Below are 24,945 nucleotides of genomic sequence, written 5' to 3'. Positions count from 1 at the left end.
AGCGCAGCCTGACTCTCCTCGGTGAGACTCAAGTGACATTCAAGCAGGACGGTTTTAGGACACATTGGACATTTTAGAAGAGTGTTGTCACTATAAAAGAGAGCTCTAGCGTTATGAGACTGTGCCTGACACACGTGTTTTAAATGAATGAACTCAATAAAAGATGTGTTTTTCATTGAACCATCTGTCTTGTTTATTGTCATTTGACACATAATTAAATCAACTTCATGCTAAATTTAAGAAAAATAATAATTATCCGATGAGTCGACTGATCGTTTCAATAGTCGGTGACGAGTCACTATTAAAATAGTTGTTAGTTGCAGCCCTAATACCCCTGCGACCCTGCGAGTGTGTGTGTGTTTCCAGTGCACCGCACTGCAGCCTACTTTGAGACAAGAAGCCAGTTGCCGTTTGTCTGATTTGGGGTCCTAATCCCCTCGTCCACCCTCACCCGCGAACCCTAACCCCTCCCCTGTTTCTTTTGCGCCGTACCCTTGACTACACAGGAAGAGGAGACATGGTTGGCTGCTTCATAGTGAAGACCCCAGAGATGGAACTCAAATGTCTTGTCACTGGACGAGGGGGCCGCATTTTCAGATTGTTAATTTGAAGAAATCAGTGCCGTCACAGTCACAGCGGTGAGCTTGTCTTGTCTGGGTTTATTGTCTTGTTTATTTCTTTGTGTTATTTTTTAAGAATTAATTTCCCTCTCATTTCAGTGCACCAGCCTCTCCTCCTGTTGTCGTCCTGCATTCCCCGGTCCTGTCAGTTAGCGTCCGCCCCGCCCCCTCTTGTGTCTCATGCTGCTGATTCCACTCTCCCCTGTTACGCCCCGCACACCTGTCCTCCATCAGCGTGATTCGCTCCTCGTGTGTCTGTGTCTCTGTCTTCACCTGTCTCGTCGCAGAAGTGTTGTTCATTGCCGACCACGGAAGCCCCACTGTCACAGTTGAGTCATTGTTATCAAGTCAAGAGCTTTATTTTGTCATTTTTACAGTCAGGTAAGAAGAAGTTATTGTCAAGATCAGTTTGAGTTCAGAAGTTTGTTATTTTCTAGTCTTGGTGAGGTCACGTTGTGATTCATTTTTTATTGTAGTTTTCTCAGCCCTCCTCTGTTGAGTGAGCGAGCTTTGCTTTTTTAGCGTAGCATTTAGTAATGGAGTAGCCAGCCAGGCATAGATGGAGCTTTATTTCAGCCAGAGACAGTCGTCAGTTGCGCTTTACCTTTGGTAGAGTAGATTTGGTTGGATCTCTTTGTGAAGATCTTTTCCCCTTTCTTGAATTTGTTTTCTCCCCCTCTTGGATCGATAGCCATTAGCCCGGAAGTCAGTGTGTGTGTGTGTGTGTGTGTGTGTGTGTGTGTGTGTGTGTGTGTGTGAGTGCTTGTGCGCGTGAGAGGCTTTAGGATTTTTCATAGCCCGCTCCTCTGACTTTGGTGAACAACCAATAAAGCTTGTTCCTATACTGCAATCCTGAATCTAGGTCCTCCTTTGAGTCCGGTCCTGACAAGTGCACATGATTGAGGCAATATAAAAAGAACAAGACATTTACTTGGCTTATGGCTGCCTGCACGGCCCCGCCTCCATCCCATGTGGTGTCATTCGCAAGGCAGGTTTATTTGTACAGCACATTTCAGCAACGGGGCAATTCAAAGTGCTTTACAAAAAAGAAGCATAAAAAGACATTTAACATAATTAGAGAGAGTAAAGACAGAGAGAGACGTTCGACACAATTAGAAGAGTTACACTGCAGCTAAAGTCAAGTTAGAGATAGAAGCTGAACAGGCAGACAGACGTTACAGTGCAGTGAGACGCTGATCAGAGGCTCAAGTTTGATTTAATAATAGGCCACGGCAAACATAGGGGTTTTCAGCTGTGATTTAAAAGAACTGAGAGTTTCAGCAGACCTACAGTTTTCTTGGAGTTTGTTTCAGAAATGTGGAGCATAGAAACTAAATGCTGCTCCTCCGAGTTTGGTTCTGACTCTTGGGACAGAGAGCAGACCTGTTCCTGACGACCTGAGAGGTCTGGATGGTTCGTAACGTACCAGCAGATCAGAAATGTATTTTGGTCCTAAACCATTCAGTGCTGTATAAACCAGCAGCAGGATTTTAAAATCAGTTCTTTGGCAGACAGGAAGCCAGAACTGGAGTGATGTGATCTACTTTCCTGGTCTTAGTGAGGACTCCAGCAGCAGTGTTCTGAATCAGTTGGAGCCGTCTGATGGATTTTTTAGGGAGACCCGTGAAGACACCGTTACAGTAGTCGAGTCTACTTAAGATAAACGCATGGACAAGCTTTTCCAAATCCTGCTGGGACATCAGTCCTTTAACCCTTGATGTGTTCCTCAGGTGATAGGAGGCTGACTTTGTCATTGTCTTTATATGGCTGTTCAGATTCATGTCTCCATGACTACACCAAGATTTCTGGTTGGTTTGTGCTTTTTAACATAACAGATTGATGCTGAGCACTGACTTTTTATCGCCCTTCTTCAACTCCAATAACAATGACTTCGGTTTTATCTTTGTTCAGTTGAAGAAGATTCTGGCACATCCAATCATTGATTTGTTCAATGCACTTCCTTGGTGTTTGTATTGGGTTGTAGTCTCCTGGTGGTATGGTTACGTACATCTGTGTGTCGTCTGCATAATCATGGTAAGATATCTTGTAGTTTTCTATCATTTGAGTCAGAGGGAGCATGTAGATGTTGAATAGGAGTGGCCCCAGAATGGAACCTTGGGGAACCCCACATGTCATTTTTGTCCGCTCTGATGTGTAATTACTTACAGACACAAAGTAAGTTTTCTTTAAGTAGGATTCAAACCAGTTTAGTACTGTTCCAGAAAGTCCCACCCAGTTTTCCAGTCGATCTAGTAGAGTGCTGTGGTCAACCGTGTCGAAAGCAGCACTGAGATCCAGCAATTTTAGGACTGGAATACAGGCCGCTTTTAGGAAAATTAAGTCTTTGATGTTCGCCACCCCCCCCTTCTTTTTTCAGATCCTCTTTCTCCCATGCCTCGATTTGCCATCCTTAGGATGCAGCAGGCTGCTTCTGCCAACACATGGCAAAAAGGGTAGGGTCAGAGTACGGGGGTGTGTGAGGCGTTTGAATTTGATGACTGAATGCAGCCCTCAATTTCACCCTCAATTTTCAACAACAAAGATGGGGAAGGAGGGGACGGGAGGTGTGCAGGCTTGGAGGAGAAACAGAAAGAATCTTATTGGGGAGCAAAACCCCTGCCAGCTCTTTTCTCATGTTCTGTCTCTTTCAGTGGCGCTCACACAGGGAACCATCTTGGCTGGACATTGTCTTTTCATCCTTCAGGTTGGCGACAGTGCATGGACGCTCAACACCAGCAACTCCATGCCCACTGTAATTTCTCACCTAGCCAACTTAGTTGCCTTGATGGAAACATTGATGAGAAAACTGATACAAGTGATTCACAGCATCTCTGTCTTGAATCACAAGAAGCAGGCAGAACCCAGTTTGGCCATGAAGCTGAAGTGGAATGGAATGATATCATAAGATGAAAGCCAGATTTAACTGGACAAAAGCTGGCCTCTGCCTCCACAGAATGATGGGAATGAACACAAGTCTAATTGCAGTTTCTTGAGCAAGCCTTGTAAAGATGGAAGAGGGGCCCTCCAAGTCATCGCTCAGCGCAAACTAATTCCTTTCCAAGTGAAGTGTAGGGTCCTGAGGAGGGAGTGATCGCCAACTACTGAACACTCTGGCCTTAATTTAGCTGGCAGCAGAAAGAGAGTTGGGAATTGATAGGAAACTTTTGGATGAGGACAAATGAGACAGCTCTGTCCTGTTCCTCTGATGGTCTGTTCTGACGAACATCAGGACAGGGGGATGAAAAGAAAGGGTTGATGGCAAAAGAGAAAACGGGGGTTGGGGATTAAAAGAATAGAATGAGGAAATACACTCACAGCTTGTTGAGGCTGTCCAATTCTGAAAAGGCCCCTCTGGTATCCTCTACTGTGCCTGAGATGTCGTTATGGTCCAGCTCCCTGTGGAGAAGGAGAGAAAAGAGGGTTAGGATAAAAAAGACGGAAGGAGGGAGGATGAGAACAGGGACAGTCTGCCAGCAGTGAAGCGTTTCACTGCCCTGACAAAAGCTGGTCTGGAAGTCACAGGTTGCCCACTTGCCCACATTCCCTCCGTCCCCCCATCGTCCGTCCGTCCCTTGCCTTGCCCAAGTGAGCCAACCGCCCCTGTGGCCGAATTCGAGGGCAGCCTGGCTTGTTTGGAGCTTTCACACCCCAATGCAGGCTCCTGCCCCATGCCAGCACGACCAGCAGCACAGGCCCAATTAAAGCTCCCCCAGCTCCTTTTCAGGGCCCCGCCTTTGCCTCTCCTCCCCACCAGTGACTAGATTAGGTCTGCCTCAAAGACACAGAAACCAGGACTGAACAGAGGAGAGGGAGGGAGAAAAGAGATGCAGACAGACAGAGATGTGCGTGTACTGGAGGATAATGAGGAGATGGCAGAATAAACTTTGCATTGCCGAGAGGGAGAAATGAGCATTTCTTGTGCTTTGAAAAGGTAGAGCCAACACAAACAAAGTGGGCGAGTCAAAGAAATAGAAACATGAGAAAAAGCTGAGATCTGGCAGTCCCAACTCAGCTCTTGGTACCACCCTCTACTTTCTCTGTAGCTAGTTATCTATCACCCAGAATGCCAAAAAAAAAAGGGCCTCAAGCGTCTTGGCTCGTCACCCCACTGACAAAGAAGCTTCTCCTCTCTCACTGAACAGAAGCACCGCCAATAGGAACTTGGGAACCAAGACCCCAAGTCTTTCTCCTGGATTAATCACCTGATTCTTTCTTCTAGTCTGTATGTGTGAAAGGTGGATCAGACGGAAAAGAAACCCGCTGCTAAAAAGGGGCAGGAGGGGGTGTCCTCGAGGGAACTGGTGACACGGAACCTTTTAGATTCAAATTTGTTGAGAACCGGCGTTGACAACAAAACAAGACCAAACAAAAGAAATAAAGAGACAGAAGGTAGTTGCCACCGAAACCTCAACAGAAGTGATGCAAGAACACCTTGTAAAAGCTATGAAAATAAAATGAAACAGAGCAGCTTGTACTTTCTGATGTCAACTAAAGGGAGCCTGATATCAAATACCACAGAGCAATATTCAGACATCGCAGCTCTCACTGCTCTCCAAGTGGCACATCCCTTGATTGTCCGTGGGAGTGAAGCACTCAAGCGGGGGTTGTTTGGAGTGATTTGGGTCTGCTAATGGCAGTTGGGGGGGGTACACTCACAGGACGCGTACGGCCTTGAGACCTCTGAAGGCTCCCTCGGTGATGTGGCTGATGGAGTTGTGCCCCAGACGGAGGGTCTGGAGATCCCCCAGGACAGCCAGACTGCCTTCATCCAGACGAGTCAAGTTGTTGTATGACAGATTCCTGGAGAGAGAGAGACAGAGAGCAAGACAGACAGTGCAGAGGAAAGGAAGGCAGACACCAGGACAGAGAGAGAGTAGGAGAAAGAGAGAGTGGAAAAAGGGGGATAAAAGAGAACTGTTCTGTGTGAGGTCTGGAAGGAGATGTCAGGCTGGCAAAACGGTGAGGCAGCTCACATCTTTACACTTCAATTTTATGGCTGAAATTGTTTTTTTGGTCATCAAGTTTTTCCATTGTGACTTTATTTTCTTTTTCACAAATTGTTAACAGAGAATGTGCTGAGCAGACCTCACAGCTCAAGAGAGGTGCGAGGGTTTTGACAGGGAAGAAAAGAAATTCTTGGTTGGAGTTTTACATGTCTACAGCCTCCATTTATAAGCGTACTTGGGCACGTGGTAAACCCTCATGTGGCCCGCAGCCCGCACATACAAGAGCATCCTCATTCCTATTTTTCTTAACAGGCTAGAGAATATACAAATGGGATGAAAACATGACATGGACTTCCAAGATGTTTCACTTACTTTAGGAATTTGGTGAAAAAGACACCTAAATGCACTCAGTTTTATAAAGCGCTTTTCTACCTTAGCAGCACTCCAAGCTCTTTACAGCGTCGTCTCATTCACCCGTTCACACACTGACGGTGGAGGCTGCCATCCAAGGCGCCGACCTACCCATCAGGAGCAATTTTGGGTTCAGTATCTTGCTCAAGGACACTTCAACATGTTCACCGGGGTCGGGGATCGAACCAGCGACCCTCTAGTTACTAGATGGCCACTCTACCCCTGAGCCACGCCGCCCACATGCTGAAGAGGTCGCAATGGAACCACAGGTTTGAGAAGCAGGTAAAATTACAATACAACCCCTGGGGATGGTCATGCGTTCAAAGGAATTAACAAAGGGGACTTAGTTTGTGGCACCATCAGATTTTTTTAAAGTCTGTTGCCGAGTGAATGTGGTGCATTAATGATGAAACACGTGGCCGGTGATCATTTTTTCAGAATTTCTGCGGAGAACTTTCCCCCTGACCATAAGGTGACGGGTTTAGAGTTTTTGAGCATGTCTAGGCACTCAAAAAAGGTGACTCAATTGTCAAAATGAGTACCAAATATAACAATAATAATAATTATTATTATTAATAATAATAACAATAATAGTTTTAGGCATTCACACCTGGCGTTAAACAAGGTCTCACTACTTGTTTAACAACCTAAGAGCATATTTTGCAGATGAGCTGTTATTCTTTATAAATTCAGATTATAAATCACAATATATTCCATAATGGCATCTTTCAGACAGTTGTCAGAAGAAGTATTGTGCATTTTGTTGCCCTCCCTGTGGCCCTTGCTGTGCGTCAGGTTTGCTTGGCCAGTCACGTGTGGAGATGACCAGCTCAGCCTAACCCTAACCCTGGTAAGATAGCGTGACGGTATGGGTTGACTGGAGGACGGCCCGTTTAATTCCCCAGGAACTGATGGGAGGAAATTCTCATTCTTCAGCTGATGTGACCAGAATACAAGCCTTATTTTTTACATTAGACTAAAATGAAAGACTGTTTTTTTTGCTTGTCTCCTAAAGGGTTTGCAGGAGGACATCTGGCATGAAAGCTTGGGTGTTCAGGCTAATTTACATGCTGGTACTCACAGTTCCCTCAGCTTCTGGCAGAACTTCCATCCATCAGAATTGATGTGGGCTATTGAGTTGTTACTGAGGAAAAGCTGCCGAAGGGAAGTCAGGCCATACAGGGAGCCAGCGTTCACCTCAGTCAAGCTGTTGTGGTCCAGGTAGCTGCATTAGACATGGAGCAACACTGTGAGAATGAAGGGATCTGGATGCAGGGAACTGTAGGATAAAATCACAGAATGAACATTCTTGTGCAGGCTAAATCTGGAGGAACCACTTCTTAAAAAAAAAAAAAAATTGTAACCATGATGGTGTTATTTTATATGTAATTGCAAGAATTAAGCAGAGAATGTGAGATTGCAGCGATTGTCGGTACGTTCAAGTCAGGGTACAAAATTGTTCTTTTTATTTTGGTGATTAATGAGTACTCATTTCACAGTTTGTAACAGGTAGAGGCTTGCTCTCAGCTGACGTGCTACGCCCAGGTGTGTTAAGGAGAAGGGTTGGTTTTGGTATTAGCTGTGAGATGTTTCTGATGAAGATGTGTGCGCAAGAACTTAGTCTACTTGTTTGTGACAATTCCATTGATGTTCTGTTTCTTGGTTCATCTCTAATGGGGATGCATACAGGACTTTCATCTTGACCAGGTCCCAGAAGGCCCCGTCAGTCATCTTGCTGATGCTGTTTCTTTGCAGTTTGAGCACCTTCAACCGGGACAGACCTTGGAAGGTCAAACCCACCACCTGACGAATATGGTTCCTGTTCAAGTCACTGGAGGTTGGACGGAAAAAAACACAGAGGAAACACGGGGGAACATCTGTGAAACACTTGATCATACCTTCTGAACCGTTTCACAATAATGCCAACATTTAAATGCACAAAAACATTTTTCCTGTTGATTGAGGAATGTTTTGCTTTCATTCTCCATCACACCAAGGTCAAAACCAAAGGATTCTGTAGCCTGCATGCTTCATTTGGAGCATTTTCCTCTAATCTCATTATACTTGTATAATGACAATAAAAGGCATTCAATTCAATTCAGTTTTGCCATTAACAGCCCCCAGCTCAGCAGGCATTCCTCGGTGGTGTCTCTCCACCTGTCAGTCTTTTTTTTCTGCATATAGAGTTTGTGCATTTAGTGTGTGTGTGTGTGTGTGTGTGTGTGTGTGTGTGTGTGTGTGTGTGTGTGTGTGCACGCGCGCACAGGCCCCCATGTTAGCAAATATAAACATCCCGGCAGGTTCTTTTGTGTCTAAGGTGCAGTATCACCGACGAGGGGCCACCTCTCCAACTGTGGACACCTGGGGAAACTGTGGGATCCTCTTTCTTTACTAGAGTCCCCTTTGCTCTCTAGACTGGAGTCACCGAGACACCGGATGGACGTTTGATTAAGACGACGAAGCATGGTGCTGGCAATAAACCAACTATTTGAGGATATAAAAGAAGGCACTAAATCACTGATAATATAGCCAGTCAGACCTTATCAATCCACAGAGGTAAAATAAGCACTACACGTTGAGAGTTTTAAAACACAAAGATCAAGGTGACCGAGACATTCACCCTAAGACCCCTTTCAAACTGAAACGCGTGTCAAAGCGGCTTCTTGTACCTGAGTTTGCTTGGTATTGGGGCACATTCAAGCTTCAAGCAGACCAGGGTCTGAGCTCCCAACAGGAAGACTGATCTTATTGCAGAAGCCAAAGCTTTATTGAGAGATGAGTGAGCAGCTCTCGCAGCCCAGCCCAGCCTGATTTTATTTATGTATTTATTTTCCAGAGCTTCCACAATGACGGCCTGACAGGCGGCACAGTGACAAAATCAGAATGCAACAGGAAGGTCGCGTGAAACCTGAGACAACGCAGGTTGCTTTTTTCACATTGCAGGGAAACCGAGCAGAGCCGAGGCAAGCCGCTAAACACCCGGGTCGCTTGTAGGTTTGGTGGACGCCGGTCAAAATGCAAAGTCGACCCTTTCAGAGTGCACAAACACCCCCGTTCATCCGCATTTTTGGTGCAGTGCGAAAGGGGCCTAAGATGCTCGTCAGCACTCCGACTCGCTTGTTAAATGGATGAAGTCCAGTGGTACTCACAGCTGGGTGAGCCTCGGAAGCTGGAAGGCTTTCACAGGAATCTGAGTGATGTGGTTCTGGCTCAGTCTCAGGACCTGCAGAGTGGAGCCCAGATGGTCCAGAGCACCGAGCTCCAATACAGTGATCTGGTTATTGCTCAGGAACCTGAACACAAAATTCCATGATCTTCATTTCTGCCTGTGTTCAGTAATGTTACTTACTTCTGTTTTCTTTGTTATTTTCCACCAATTTTATCAATGCACATTATTCAGCTTTGGTAGGGAGATTTGGGATATATATATATATATATTTAACAGTTTTTCTACCAAAATTATTGGTAAAATAAAATTCCCCTCAACAGAATTCTCATATATAGGATTGGACAGGTGTTGTATGTTTCCTGTTAATTTCTTTAAAATAATTCTATTTTCCATGTTGGGGAATTTGGACCTTTTTTGAATGGAATATTCCCAGGATTTTGCAGTCCATCTTCTTTGATTTGAATAGCTGCACTTGAATGATTTTCTGAGTTATGTACCATCGTCGTACTTACAAATCTCTGATCTGGAGGCCTTCGGGGAAAGAGTGCCCTCGTAGCTCCATGATGTCATTGTTGCTTAGGTCCAGTGTTTCCACAGAGACAAGTTCTCCAGTCCGTCCACCATCAATACCATTGATCTTGTTATGATGTCTGGAAAATAACAATCATCAACAGAGAAAGACACTTGAAAAGCCTTTAACAAAACCTGATAGCCTGTGGCTACGTTAGGACTAAGACAATTACAGAACACTGTGGGGATGGCTACGTCCCGACAAAGTGTAGAATTTGATCGACACCCTTCATCCCTAAAGTGGTCATTAGCTATTAGAACAATCTAATGATTGAAAAGTTACTTTTTGGGTGAATCTCTACATTATACCCTGTCTGACCCTCTCTGTCAACAGCATCAGCTCGTTTGGGCATCAGTGTAAACATTTAGATCACACAATCAGTGTTGAGTGTCAAGTTGTCGCTTCTTGGGAAAGCAGTGGCACTTGAGGCCAAGCAAGCGGCCCACAGAGACGGGTACCGTCTGAAGCAAGCACCGCAACAGTGCTCTCAGCGCATGGCCTGAGCGTGTTTGAAGCCTGCAAACACAATCATAATGTTCAGAAAAACGGATTATCAGACAGCCAGTGACACTTCTGATAAAGACTTTGCTTCACTCTTGTTCCCTTTGATGTCTGGGGGCTTTATTCACTCTTGATTCCACCTAATTCCAAATCTCATTCACGTGCACCGTTGACCGTCTGATTAGCCTGAGTCCAGCTCCTTTTGACACTTCTTTTGGTGTTTGCCAAGTGCATCAGCGGTTGACACTAGCATGCCCATTCTCCTGTTTGTGGTGTCATCTTTGGGGATGATTGTTTGGCTTGTCCATTCTTGTCTGAAGCTGGTAGGAGACTTATTCAAAAAATCAGATCATCCAGCCACCCATATGATTTCTACACTGAGCTGCTTGAAAGGTTCCCTTTGATGTTGCCGGGCTGGACAATGAACACAATGGGGAAAGTTCCTGCCACTCTGCTGTTGGTTTGTGACAATGATTTTTCTTTCCATTCTCGCACTTCTGCCAACTTCCTATGAACATGGTTTGTGAATACTAAATGCTGCTGTATTCAGTGAGGTGCAACAGTAGTGATAAAACCAGAAATTGTATCAACTGTTTTTAAATTCCTTGCACCTAGTCTTCCAAACGCACCACTTTCACACTCCAAGCAAATTCACTTCTTACTAAATATACGGGAAACTTCACATGTGGTTTACCAGACAGAATTTTTGGTACTGAATTTGTCATGAACATCAGTCCTTTCAGACCTCACCAGTATTTAGCAGTGTTGTGCCAACACAACCAGGAGAAGAGATTAATTCAGAGATTTTACAACTAATCTGAAGAAAGGACTTTCAGGCCTTCGAGGCCTAACACCCCTTTCTGAAGCCTGCATTAGGAGTGACCACACGCTCTTAAAACAAAGGGTCGTAAAAAGGGGATCATCTCTGGCCACTGACCCCCCCCAAAACTCGCGCCCCGCTTGCCCGGAAGTTCACGTGCCGCGACTCTATTGGCTGAGAGCCAGTAGGCCCCACAGGAAGTGACATCACCGGCCTAACCAAATAAAAGGGACCGGTCCAAGAAGGCTCGCCCTCTTCGGCTCGCCCTCTTCGGCTCTCCTCTTCGGTTCTCTTCGGACCTCTTCGCACCTTGGCCTGGAAGTACAGCGACGGCGAGAACTCCATAAGCAGACACCTCTCTCCCCCCGTCCACTCATCGAGACAAGACACCGTTGAGCCACACGACCCGCATGAACTGGTTCCCTGGTGAACGAAAGCTCGGCCAAGCTTGTTCACCCCTCCACCAGTAAACTCCAGCAGATCCTTGCAGGCTGCCTGCCGCTGTTTCTGCGAACCTCCGAACCGAGCCGACCCGCGCTCTGGATCAACAGAGATTCAATTCCTTATCGTCCTACCGGACCAAGTAAGGATTTCCCTAACTGGGCATTTTCTGGGCAGAGAAACAGCTTAGTTGTGTTTATATAGTGTCTATGAATGCACTGTTTTTGTGACGGACGTCCTGTGAACAGCAGATACTATTGTATGGCATTACGCTGTATCTACTAATGTTGATTGTTAATAACTGTAACGTTTCAAGAAGGTGCTACATAATATTGATTCTGCACAAGTGCGTTAACACACGTTTTTGGGTTTACTTCTGTCTTTCCTCTCTCTCTCTCTCTCTCTCTCTCTCACTGAGCCATTCAGCTTACTAACTGACTGCTCCGCGTTTTATACCTTCACGGTGCTAACTAGCGGCTAGCTGGCCTCAGCTGTTAGCCAAAACTGTTAGCCTCCACTGTCTACGCTAAGTGGTTGCTAGGCAACCAGGTTCCACCCTCCCCTCCTCCTTCTCTCCTTCCCACACACACGCACGCACACACTCACACACACACACACACACACACACACACACACTCCTTCACTCACACGCTCACACATATCACTTTATATCTTTTGGTTAGATAGAGCCGTTATATCAACGTGTTGCTGATCGATTGATGCATTGTGTTTAATGAACACTTTTATTTGTAAGAGAGAAGTCGTAGTGTCTTTTGTGTACAAAACTGTGGTCACGTGTCCAAGTGGTGGCCAGCGCTCGGATCTCAAGATCAGAGTTGTCCCTATTTAGTTGATATTACTGAATATTGACTGTTTAGTGGATAAACTGTTTGAGACTGATCACTTTTCTCAAACTTGGTCAACATTTTAGTTTCCCTGAACTCATCAGGGTGGTGCCCTGAATAATTAATATTTAATATTAATTAGTAAATGTATTCAGTAATCAATAGTTATATTCATACTTATTGATGATTATTCTTTTAGACCAAATCGCTCTTCAGCGCACTACAGCTGAGAGAGAGACACATTTGAAGAATGCACGGAAGTCAGACAGTAGCAGCCACATGGGAGAAGTTCACTGTTGATGAGTGGCTGAAATCAAATTCTTGACCTATCTGCTGTGTGTGTGCTTGTGTGTCACTGTCTCACACAAGCTTGAATTCCAGACCATCCTCCATGGGTGGCACAAGAACACTAGAGGGCTGGCAGAGGCATCTCTCTGACAAAAGAGAGAATGTTGAGGTGATCTTCTTCTAAATGGCTGATATCATGCATTTTAACCTTTGTAGGTGTCATCCTGAAGATCGAAAGAAGGAGTTTGAAGTAATTTGGAGTCAAGATTCTTGAGAAACTTTAGAAAAGCATCTGTGATGTTTGGTGGTTATTCTAGGGCAGGGCAACATTGTCATGATGTCAGTGACATTGACAGTCCATCTACGAATATATGGAGAACACTCTGGCCCTACAGAACCCGCATATTATCCACCCAGGTTTGAGGACAACATGGCTATACATATCACTGGTGGTCAGGTTTGAAAGGGGGCCAGAGAAAACTCCCCAGCCTGACCTCATTTTAGCAGACAGGCAATTTTGCGACCTCAGCTTGTGTAATTGAGTACCATAGATGTGAATAATTGTCTGTGTATCATTATTTCTGTATTTACATTTATCCATAGCCAATAGTTTTTAGTAGGACTCAATGCTTTATAGGTTAGAAGTGGCCACATGGGCCGGCTTGCTACCACACCTTGCCTTCCTCGTGGCAAACAAACAGCATTTTGTTCTGCAGAGGATTTTTGCAAGAGGGAAAAGGAAAGTAAGGTAGAGGAAATGCTATCTGCTATGCTAGCAGATCTGAATAGTATGTGACCACTTGCAAGATCTGTCAGCAATCTGTTTAAAGAAGGACTATGGTGTGAGTGCTGGAGTGGGACTGCTGTAAATTGAACTATGTCACGAGTCATCAGTATCCTTACTCCAGCCCCTGAATTTGAATTTTCAAATCTTTGAAAACAAATTCAGGGGCTGGTCTTTGGACCTCCCTGCTCGCCAACAACTGGGTGGTTTGTGCTGATGATCCCCAGCCCAGAATAGCCACAGGTGGGTGATTCACGTTGAGGTTTGCCACTGGCTCCAATGTCTGTGGTTACACATGAGATATAAAGTCCTGCAAGTGACGACCAACTTACCAGCCCATTAACACTAGATCCTTATGAAACAAGCACAGCGCTGGTTGGATTTAACTTTGGGAGTAACCAAGTATACACATTGATCTTCCTTCCTTTGCCTCGCACTACCCTCCTGCAGCCTCTTTTATTACTCCCTCTAAACTATTCTGCTTTCGCCGCACGATGATGTCACCCTGATCTGACGCTTTACACATGCCTTATCCCTTCCTCCATGCCTCATCCTTCTTACCCTGCTCTGTTACCCATTTTACTGTAAGCCATGTGACTGACAGCTGCAGCTGCAAGTGCTTCAGTGAGCCTTCACTTTTCCTGCGTGGCTTTGTAAATATCCGACCCTCCCTCTGGCCTGCTTGAAGATCAGGCCCACAGGCCTTCCCCTAGCAACAGGCTTCGAGTCAAGCCCAAAAAAGACACCCCCATCATTTGGAGGGGCTGCAATTCGGCAATTTGAACTTGTTCCAGTCTGTTTTGTATTGAATGCAAACTGCCAGCTACACTGGACACAAAAGATCCAAACTAAAAGAAAAATAATTCAAATGACACAATGCTTCGGAAACATGACACATACATCTCGAATCTTTCCTTACTAACCAGTGGAGCTGGGTATCACCACTGACCTCCCGATACGATACGATTCCACTGGGTCCCAAGTCGATGCGATTTCCGATACGATTCGATCCAATATACGATACAATATTTTAGTTCCAATACCAATTTTGCTTTGGTAATGGAAGACATTCTCAAAGGACTAATGCTGTAAATTTAATTGTAAAAGTAACCCTCTACCCTGCTGCATCATTAAATATTAATATTTACATTGAGAACTGACCATTAAACAATAGTTGTACAATATCATGCACTTTTTATTTAAATATTTGACCGTCATTCAAAACAAAAGGGCAACTTAGACTTCCACAAACCGTCAGCAGCTCAGCAGGATGACTCGCGGTGTGGCGAGCTTCAATCGCCCGCGTTTGTCAACGTGGGACATGAGGGACCAGTGACTGTCAGTGTGCTGAGAGGTGATGGTCAAGCAGGAATCGTAGCTCTGCTTGTCCAGCTGTCACCAGCTATGGCAACTCTCTCTGCTGATTTCAGTGCAGTTGTGACGTTGTTTTTAACTTCTCTGTACATCTTTGGGATTGAGACTTGACTCAGTTGTTTCCGTGTCGGTAGCACATAGCATGGTTCCAGTGTCTGGACGAGGGGTCTGAAGCCTACATTTTCTACCACTCAGGATGGTCTGAGGTCCTTGCAGATCAAAACTGCCAGAGCCAAAGTGATGTTCTCTGCACGTGGAGGCGTGGATGGAAACTTGGTCCCAAATGCTGTCTCCAGCGAGGGTTGTTGCAGGGACTTGTAGTTTCCTGGTTGCTGAGTGTCCTCTGGGTGATGCCTCGTCACATGGCTCCAGAGATTAGTTGTATTTCCATTCCGTTCACTTCTACTTTGCACATTTTGCGCACAGCATTATTTTTGTCAAGTTGGGCGCAGTTTTCTTGCTTCTTAAAGCCGAAGTGCTGCCACACACCGGCTCTTAAATTTGCCGGATATTAAAGTTGCGCTTCCGCCATCTTGTTGTTCTCTGATCGGAGGCACGTGGCCTGGATCCCGCGAGATCTGATCATCTGACCGCAGTAACGCTGCACTACGCACTAAATCACGCCAGACTGAAGGGGCAAACAAAACAAAAAAATAAACGGGTAAAATCTAATTTATTTTAAAAGATCGATACTGGGATTTATGTATCGATAATCTTTCCTACAAATGTATATGATAAAATATCGGGATTTAGACATTTTTAACCCACCTCTACTAACCAGAGCAGAATTAGTCTGACAATGCATCATGATGAATGCTGAGAAGGGGGCAGATGACACACTGAGAGGCAAAGGTGTGACTCCCCCGTTGCTCACCAATGAAAATGATATGATGATGACCAGTGTTACAGGAAGCAGCAGCTGCAAGCTTTCAGGCAATAGGCTTGTATGCTAGCAAGGTGCAAAAGAAAATACAGAGTGAAGCTAATCGTGAGCACTAGAATGACTGTTGGGTTAGTCTTTATAGTTTCAGGATGGGTGAGTTTTAAGAATGTTCACTGGTGAGACAGGAAAACAATGTGGCACTCTGGAAATCGCCAGCCCATTCAACAGATGGAAAACTGACATGGTTGTACTTCTGACTGTTGAATCTTAAATATCCAATAAAAGCTGATAGGATCTTATTCCATGTAATCTAACAGCTCCGGGACTTTGACATTCATCTCCGAGACTATTTTGGTCTTCCTGGGACAGCCTTTCACTGGCTTGCATTCCTAAAGACATTCTTCAGTAATACAAAAAAAATATCTGTGTATGGATAACATTGACTACTTTAATACTTTAAGTGTTGAATGAAAAATAAGCTCTGACTCAGAAGAATCTGGTGTATCATCTACACTTCAAGAACTTCACATTTATGATTACGGTCACAAAAATTAAGGAATCAATTCACTACCTTCCAAACTGCAGCATGTAAAACATCCAAAAACTGCCATTTTCCATCAAAATTTACTTTCGGCAATGTAAAACTTGATGTGCTGTTGATGGAGTACTGGGCTCACATTTGTGACAAACACAGAACACACACACCCTTCCACATAGGGCAGTAAATATCCAGTGAGATGCCAAAGCAGGCAGTCCCCACAGCCAGCTAATACGATGAGTTATTTACTTGACAGCATGCTAATCGCTCAAGACAGAACTCCATACTCATGCCAATAGAGCTCAAGTGGAATTTTGAGGTTTTTTTTAATACATTTTCATATAATCGGTCACATTCGTCACTTTACATTTCGCAGCCTCTCAAATGCTAATGCAGAGTTACCTAAAGAGTTTGCATCCTCGACAGACGTCATGTGACTATTTCAAGAACATTTCAAAGAGGCCACTGACCTAAGAACACAGTAACAGAGAACCAGATCAGTCTGGTACCATGCTAAGGAAGTAGTAAGAATGGCAGTACTCACAGGTAGAGTGATACAATGTCAGAAGCAGCCTGTCCTAAATCTGGTATGGAGGTCAGCTCATTGTGGTTCAGCCACCTGAAAGAGACAACGGCACAGTCGTTGTTTATTGTGACCTGGAGGAAAATAGATGATGTTGTGTTAGGAGGTGTGGCACTTAACAAAATAAATTTTAATAAGTCAGAGGCAATGCCACTGGGTCAAACACATCACACTCTTCCCCCTGGTTTATCACCTTTCCGATGGGCAACACAAGGCTTTGTTTATCTAGGTATATTTGTCACTCCCGTGCTTCAAAAAATGTACAAAACCAATTTCCAACCTCTTCTTAAACGCATCCATGATGACTTGGATAGATGGGCCTCTCTACCACTCTCAATGTTGGGAAGAATCTCCTTGATAAAAATGAACATTTTGCCGAGACTGCTTTACCAATTTCAGATGATTCCCATCCTACTAAACAATAACACTATCAAACTTATAAATAACTGGTTTAGGACATATATCTGGAACCATAAGAGACCACGACTTAAGTTAGCAAGGTTACAGTTGCCATCAGATAAAGGAGGCATGGCAGTCCCCAACATCAAATTATACCAGTTGGCTTCTCAATTTCGGTATTTGGTAGACTGGGTACGAAATGACCCAAACTTTGTCTGGTTAGATATTGAAACATACAATTTGGGAAAACCAATAACACTAGCTAGTCTCCCTTTTATTTTGAACCGAAAAGACTCGGAGATTGTGGAGGACAATTTTATTGTCAAATCTACACTAAAGGTTTGGGATATGATTAAAAAAATGGGAGAAGAGAATAGGTGTTTTATCACCAATTACCCCAATACAGAAAAATTCAGATTTTCTCCCAGGAATGATGGACAATGTTTTTTCTTTATGGGAGAAGGCAGGTATTAGAACTTTAAAGGACTTATTTGAAGGAGGTAGAATGATGTCTTTTGATCAACTAAGACTAAAATATAAACTACCCCAAACACACTTTTTTAGGTTCCTACAAGTGAGAAGTTTTATTCAGAATCAAACTGAGTGCAGATTTAATTTGGAACTGTCACCCACTGAACATCTACTTGATAAAATACATAACAATAAGTTTATAGTGAGGCGTTGCTATGAGGCCCTCTCTAAGTCCTGTAAAGTAGATCATGACATCCTACAAACGTGGGCTCAGGACCTTGGGGTGGTGATGGATGAGGATACACGGACAAGTAAATGGGAGAATGCTAACAACATATCCATATGTAACAGAACAAAAGAATTACAATTCCGGTTGTTACATCGTCTTCAAATATCGCCTCAACTCAGAAATAAAATGGACCCAAAGAAATCAGCTCTGTGTATGAAGTGTCGTACAGAGGTGGGGAGTTTTCTACATACTGTGTGGACCTGTGTACATATTCAGGATTTCTGGGGGAAGGTTGTTTCAAGGTTGAATTTGGTATTTGATGGAGAATTGGATTTGGATCCGCTATGCCTTCTGTTAGGAAGACCACATTTGAGAATCAAGAATATCTACAGGAAGAAATTGTTGAATGTGTTGACCTATGCTGCACGTAAAACCATATTATTAAAATGGATCTCAAACAAATCACCCACAGTTTCAGAATGGCATAAGGTAATTTTTGATCTTTTACCGATGGACTATTTAACATATTGGTCTCGTGGCAAAATCGATCTTTTTTACGAGGTATGGACTCCATTTTTCCAATATGTTGGGCCGAGGATATCCAATATATTTTGGAAGGTACTTCCCAGACCAAAGAAAGAAGGTTGAAGGCTGTGAAAAGACTTTGATATCTGTATCTATGTCTATTGTATTTTCTAGTTTATTAACAGTATCCCACTATGTTTGTGAACTAAGACTGCGTGTGCTGGTTTGAGGGGTGGGGTGGGGGGGGGGGGTGTAAAGTATAAAAGTTGTGTAAATGTAATTAAGACACAATGCATATGTAAAATCTGTCTACATTTGAGTTGTATGGTTTATTTGCACAATTTATAATAAAGACATATTTCTAAAAAAAAAAAAACTGCAGCTGCTAACTATTAGCTAAATCAGTCCACAGAGAGTTGATGCAGACAGTAAAAACTGCAAAAACAGGAAGTTAGTTGTGGTGACATTGGGGTAATGCATCTGCAGTACATAACCCATCTGTGCCATAGCATCAGCTGTGTAAAGATTGCATTTACACTTCCAAATCCTTAACGTGGTGTTCTTTTGTGACAATCTTGCTGAATAAACCTGGAAGACTTGACATCTTATTTTGTAGAGTGACCTACAATCCATGGAAGCAGCCAGCTTGTGGCCAAGGGGAACCCATGGTGATATTAACTTCTGGGTTGACCAACAGAAATGTGTCAGCCCTGTAGGACTCTAATGACAAAGAATGAAACAGTGACACCCGTCAACAACTTTATGTGACCAGACGAGGCAGAGGTCTCGTTCAAACTAAAGCTACTCTTAATTTGACCTGAATCTTATAACATCTAAACAAACTTTCAGCTAGAGATGCTGGGACAGGTGGGACCTTTCCACATGCTCCATCACATAAGGATGAATTCAATCAAACAGTGTAACTCAATTTCATAACCCCACGTGTCATGTCTGCCACACGGCAGATATCAAATCATCCTTTCACAAAACAAAAACAACACCGAAGTAAAACAGATGTCAAGGAGCGTATGACTGGCTGGCCAGCCGGACGAAGATGTCTCCAGTGTGTGTGTCACCAGTTAGCGAGTGTATGTGTGTGTGTATGTGTCTTGTGCATTGGTGCTGAGTGACACCGAGCCAAGTCCTCTCCTCACCATATAAAATATTTACAAGGCCAGCAGTGGCCACAGTATCAGGTGGTGGAGGGGATGCTTACTATAGAAAACCGCCACTTTACTCTCAATCGGGCTTCGCTGAAGGCAACACATACGGGGATGCTGCAAGGAAGTAGAGTGGCAAGCGTGTGGTGTGTGGCGAGAGCAGCGTGTTCGGAGAGCAGCAACTTCAGTCACAAAGCAAGACTCAGCAGACTTGAAGTGTAAGCAAAAACAAAAATGTGGGGCAGAGCCTTGGGATGGACAAGACTCCCACCTAACCCTTGAAAGACTGAATTAAAAATCATCTACACACATAAGTGCTTATAGCTTAGCTGTAGTAATGGGACAGACCTGGCTGAAAATGTTTTAGGAGGCTGAATTTAACAATGCATAACACAAAGAATTGTAAAAAAGGGCTTAGATTTATGTACCGCTCAGATGTTTTGTCATATACTTCTTGTTTTTCTTTTTTGTAGCAGATGTCCAACATGACTGACATCACGTCCCATAAACTAATGAAGTATTTCCTGGTGTCTGTTGCTGGTACACCATTGTTTTATCACATTTGCAGCATGCAGCTTTAGTGAGAGCCATTAAGATTGCCACTTTGCAGTTCTACCGCTGCCAATAAAGGCCAAAACATGTTTGGCGGAATATGATGATATCACACTGGGACTGACCTCACTAATTATATCCTAATTATATCCTATTAGACATTTGAGTGACACTTTCTCATAGTCAGCTCATGACATCTTGAGTTATGGTCCAAAATGACTTTAGTGAGACAACAGTGCCATTTGATCATCTTAACCTATTAGTTACCCCAAGTTCAGGTACGTGTTTGTGCCGGAAGTAGAAAAATTCCCACACGTTGACACGTCGCATTCATGAGAACAGGGTGGACGGACAGAAAACCAAAATAATGCCCCCGGCAACAACTGTCATCAGTATGGAGACGTAAATCCTAATGCTATTCAACCTATACATTGTGGCTGAGCATCAAGTGAAGAGTGCCGCACATTCTTTTACCGCTGTGACTTGGAGTGTGGTGTGTATACACTGTAGGGGAATACTTACAGCTCTCGTAAATTGGGAAGGTTGGCGAAGGCTTCCACGCTGACGTTAGCTAGCTTGTTACGGCCAAGATTTCTGAAAACAGAGAAAAAGGGAATACATCAATGTCTACTCCTGCATTTAACAGTAAAAATAGTGCCACGTTTGTTTTCATTGCACTTGTCAAAGGCACTTTTCAGCGACACGCAGCCTCATCCATCCACTTTAAGGAGGCTTGGAAACACAGCAGTTCATCGATTCAGCCGGCCTTCAAGGACAGCCGATCACGACAACTGATACAGTGTCTCTTCCTCCTGGCTCACTTTCTAAACATTACCCACAGGGGTCAATTGGCACTTTAGGCAAACAGTATATTTCATAGCTGCCACCTAAAATTAATATCACGGTATTTTTCATTTTTTGAACGGTGACGGTACCATATCACGGTATTAACTTTTTTTTGGTACATTTGTGCCTTTATGTGAATAAAGTTAATATTTCTATAATATAATAAGTAAATGGAAGGTAGCCTTATCAAAAAGAGACACGGGAGAGTATTATGCATTCTCAACATATTTATTTTGCAAAAAACCTAACAATCATTCTTAACAGTGTGCAACAAAACAAAAATTTGTGTATTGTAGTATTATAACACAAGAACAGGATAATAATGTGTACTTTTCACAAAAACGAACTCTCTCTTCATCCAAACTCTGATGAAACTAGACATTCAAGTTCTTTGCCAGGAACACCAGCCTATCAACATTTTCTGGCTTCAGTGATGCCCTGGAGCTTGTTACAATATTGCCCCCTGTGCTGAATGCACGCTCGGAGGGTGAGCTTGTGGCCGGGATGCGTAAGTATTTTTTTGCCAGGCGGCTAATGCGGGGGAAGTGGGAACATTGGAGACGCCACCACTCCAGTGGATCAGAGTCACTGTCAGCCGTCACCATCAGCAGGTAGCTATCTAACTCCACATCAATGCCCTGCTGCCTTGGTGGTGCACTGCTACACTTTTTAAAGAAACTGCCCAGGCTGTTCTTGGGCTTTTTCAGTTGTGCAGGAGCAGTGCTAGTTTCCCTCTTGCTTTGGTCCTCTGTGGAAGAGGCATCTGTGGCTGTCTTATCCTCCAGAGCTTTGGTTTCTGTAGCTACTCTGCTCCTCACTTCCTCCAACTTTTCAGGTGACATGTAGGTGGTCTTGAACCGTGGGTCCAGGAATGTTGCCATGGTGTGCAGCTCGTCAGTGGCAGGATCTTTGTATTTTTCATTCAAATAATCCAGGACCCTCTTCTTGATGTCCTCGCAGAGTCCTGCTTTGTCTTCTTCTGGCTTCAAAATGTCTGAATTGAGTAGATGGAGGACTGGCTTAACATAGGAGACACTAACAGACTCCTCTCCTGACAGGGCATCTGTAAAATCTTGCAGAGGCTTCAGTGCTTTGGTTATGGCCTCCAACACCTCAATGTCTTGCTAGGTGGGTAGAAGGTGACGTGACTTTTGGTCTGCTGCCAGGACTTGAGTGATGGCCTTCTCCTGCTCCAACACCCTTTCCATCATTTTGACACGAGACCCCCACCTTGTTGGGGATTCTGTGACCAGCTTGTGGGGGGGCAGGTTCAGCTCTATCTGTGCACTAGTCAGGGCCTTCTTCTTTTTCCAGCTGTAGGAAAATGTACCAACCACTTTTTTGCACATACCTGTGGCCCGTGCAACTCGAGGATCATGTTGGACACTCCTCTCTGGGAAATAAGGGAATGAATAAAGATATTAGCATTAAGTGTAAAAGTAGGTTATCATAGTTGGAAAAACTTAATAAACCATTAATTGTCGAGCAGCATAAGTATTTATTGTATGGACACGCTGAATATTAGGCTATTACAAATCTAATAGGCCTACATATTGTATGTATGTTGGTCAATATTTTTTACATTCCTCCACAAATAGTACAGCTTTTTCATTTTAAACACAGACATATAGTACATATTATCAAATAATATTTTTCATATAATCTCATGTTGATGTTTTTTTTTTCCTTTTACTTTCTGACCTGGTCCCCAGAGGAATCACGGCTAAATATTACTATACTAACAATGATAAATACAATACTAATGTGGTGGCCTTACATTTGTTTTTGTTTTCTTTTTTAAAATACAAACAGAAAAGGACTTGACAAATTTTCTGGATATGAAATGTTAAGTTTAGATAGTCTAACGTACCAATAGCGTTGTGCAGTCTGTGTCCAAAACATGCGAGTCTCGTCCATGTATCTATTTCCAGAGCGTGCACCATATTTGCACCGCTGTCCGTTGTCATGCACACCAGACGTGCTTCATCCAAGCCCCAAGCAGAAAGTGCATCCTTCAGTCCTAAGGCAATTATTGCTCCGGTGTGGTCTTCGGGGAAGAAGGCGGTCTGTAGGCATCTGCTGCGCAACTTCCAGTCATCGTCGATGAAGTGGATTGTGAGGCTAATGTATGGCTCAGTCGTCCGGCTGGACCATAAATCCGTTGTGGCCGAGTAGGCTTCAAGGTGGCGAATTTCGCTCGTTACCCTGTCCCGTACCTCCGTGTACAGCTCTGGTAGACACTTCTGGCTAAAAAATTTACAACCAGGCAGCTCGTATCTTGAGTCCAGAGTGTGAACCACATGTCTGAAGCCATCTCTCTCTATGGTTTGAATGGGCACCATGTCCTTTGCGATATAGAGCGTAATTGCCCTAGTTACATCTTTCCATTTCTTACTACTCTTATCGTAAGGGGTCGCAGCAGTAAACGATGCCTGCAGTGACAGCTGTTTATTCTTGGGACGTGCTCCGCTTGTGCTGCTGGTCCCACTTGCGCTCGCTTTAGCTCGGGTTGCCTTTTCATATTCACGGGCGTGCATGTTTTTTAAATGATGGAACAGGTTGCTTGTGTTTCCACCTTTTGCTGTCACAACACGGCGGCAAACTTTGCATATTATCGATGTTTGCTCCGTGTCGGATAATTTAAAACCGAACCAGTTCCAAATAACGGAGGTGCCTCCTCTTTTTGGAACGAGAGTTTCCTCTCCAGCGGCCTCGGTCTCCATTCCACTCATTTCTTTTCAGATAATAGGCCCGATATTTCTTTACGATGTTTCCTCGGTCGTTTCCTTATTGATTACCCAGGTTAAGTGCTCGTTACGCTAATTGAATGGCCACTCCCCTTTTACCGCATACAAAGCTGATATGAATATGTTTTACTTTTTTATTTGCAACAAGATAGGCCTATAGTATTCCAATCAGTGAAGAAAATTTAGAGCCTAATTTAGAATTAGGCTGTTATTGATGTAAATGCAGCCGTTCAAAGCGCACAATTGATTTACCACGGTATTGACGGTATTGCAAAATCCATGTCGTGGCGCAATGCCACACCGGTGATGACTATGACACCGGTGTACTGCCCACCCCTAATAGAGGCTGATTAGAGAGTGGTTTGTCCAGTAGTATAGTGTTACCCCTAACACAGAGCAGGAGAGTAAGGAGGAAGTGTGTGTGTGTGCGTGTGTGTGTGTGCGCACGCACACACACAATGACTCATGCACATACACATCTGCATTTCAGGTTGAGCTTCCCATACCATATGATTCAAATTTATATCAAGCATAAATAAGGACTATCTCTGTCAGACACCTACCCCCCCCACACACACACACACACACATGTACACACCTCCTGCCTAGCTGGCACACAGCCTGTTGGCAGAGAGGAGGCTGCAGTGTGTTTGAGTTTGCATGGTGGGCTGAGGCTAGCGAGACAAAGGGAGCCCGAAGCCTCCCACCCCTCCATCCCTCTTTCCAGACGTGAGAGACGGCCCAGGAATCTTTCGCAGGCTTGGCGAGAGATGGCCGCTTGTTCCCACCGAGGGGGCGAAGACGACAGCCTCCACACGGCCTCCCCAGCAAGTTAATGAGATACGGTTCAAGACCACCTCATGAAACTTATATCGCCAACCAATCGTCACGTCAGACCAGGGTGCAAGAGGCCGGGGGGGAGCAAGCTCACATCAGGGCGGCCGGCCATCCCATGGACAGCCACAGTCCAATCTCCACCAGGCTCCAGTCTTGAGTGGTTGTCCACAAGGATACAGACAACAACGGTTGTGAACGTGTACAAGCCCCCACCATCTGTACTGTCCACATCGGCCCTCCCAAATGCCCCAGCACCTGCCATCTACGCCGGGGACTTTAACTGCCAGCACACTGACTGGGGATATTCCCACACAACACCGGATGGGGAGACGCTGAGCAAGTGGGCCTCCAACGCCAACGCCCACCTTCTGTTTGACCCCAAAGAACCACCAAGCTTCTACTCCT

The 24,945-nt window shown here is 44.4% G+C and overlaps 1 protein-coding gene and 1 pseudogene across 3 annotated transcripts in view; both read right to left on the bottom strand.

Moving 5' to 3' along the window:
* The window catches only part of LOC147260835 (leucine-rich repeats and immunoglobulin-like domains protein 1), a 39,549-nt gene that overhangs the window by 11,484 nt on the left and 3,120 nt on the right, over positions 1 to 24,945 (bottom strand). For all 3 annotated transcript variants that reach the window (XM_086205103.1, XM_086205104.1, XM_086205105.1), the window contains exons 3-10: positions 20,633 to 20,704; positions 16,736 to 16,810; positions 9,659 to 9,796; positions 9,127 to 9,270; positions 7,665 to 7,808; positions 7,059 to 7,202; positions 5,277 to 5,420; positions 3,936 to 4,016 (exon numbers count right to left, since the gene is read on the bottom strand). In XM_086205103.1, coding sequence (XP_086061229.1) covers positions 3,936 to 4,016; positions 5,277 to 5,420; positions 7,059 to 7,202; positions 7,665 to 7,808; positions 9,127 to 9,270; positions 9,659 to 9,796; positions 16,736 to 16,810; positions 20,633 to 20,704 — 942 coding nt within the window. The remainder of the gene's footprint in view (positions 1 to 3,935; positions 4,017 to 5,276; positions 5,421 to 7,058; positions 7,203 to 7,664; positions 7,809 to 9,126; positions 9,271 to 9,658; positions 9,797 to 16,735; positions 16,811 to 20,632; positions 20,705 to 24,945) is intronic.
* On the bottom strand, positions 21,331 to 23,493 carry LOC147260836 (E3 SUMO-protein ligase ZBED1-like; annotated as a pseudogene).

The sequence above is a fragment of the Aulostomus chinensis genome, chromosome 5, assembly GCF_037954235.1.
Source record: "Aulostomus chinensis isolate RoL2024-O1b breed Wild chromosome 5, RoL_Achi_v1.0, whole genome shotgun sequence".
Lineage (NCBI taxonomy): Eukaryota > Metazoa > Chordata > Actinopteri > Syngnathiformes > Aulostomidae > Aulostomus > Aulostomus chinensis.
Note: the sequence above shows the minus strand (reverse complement) of the source record. Positions and strands in the feature narration are given on the sequence as shown.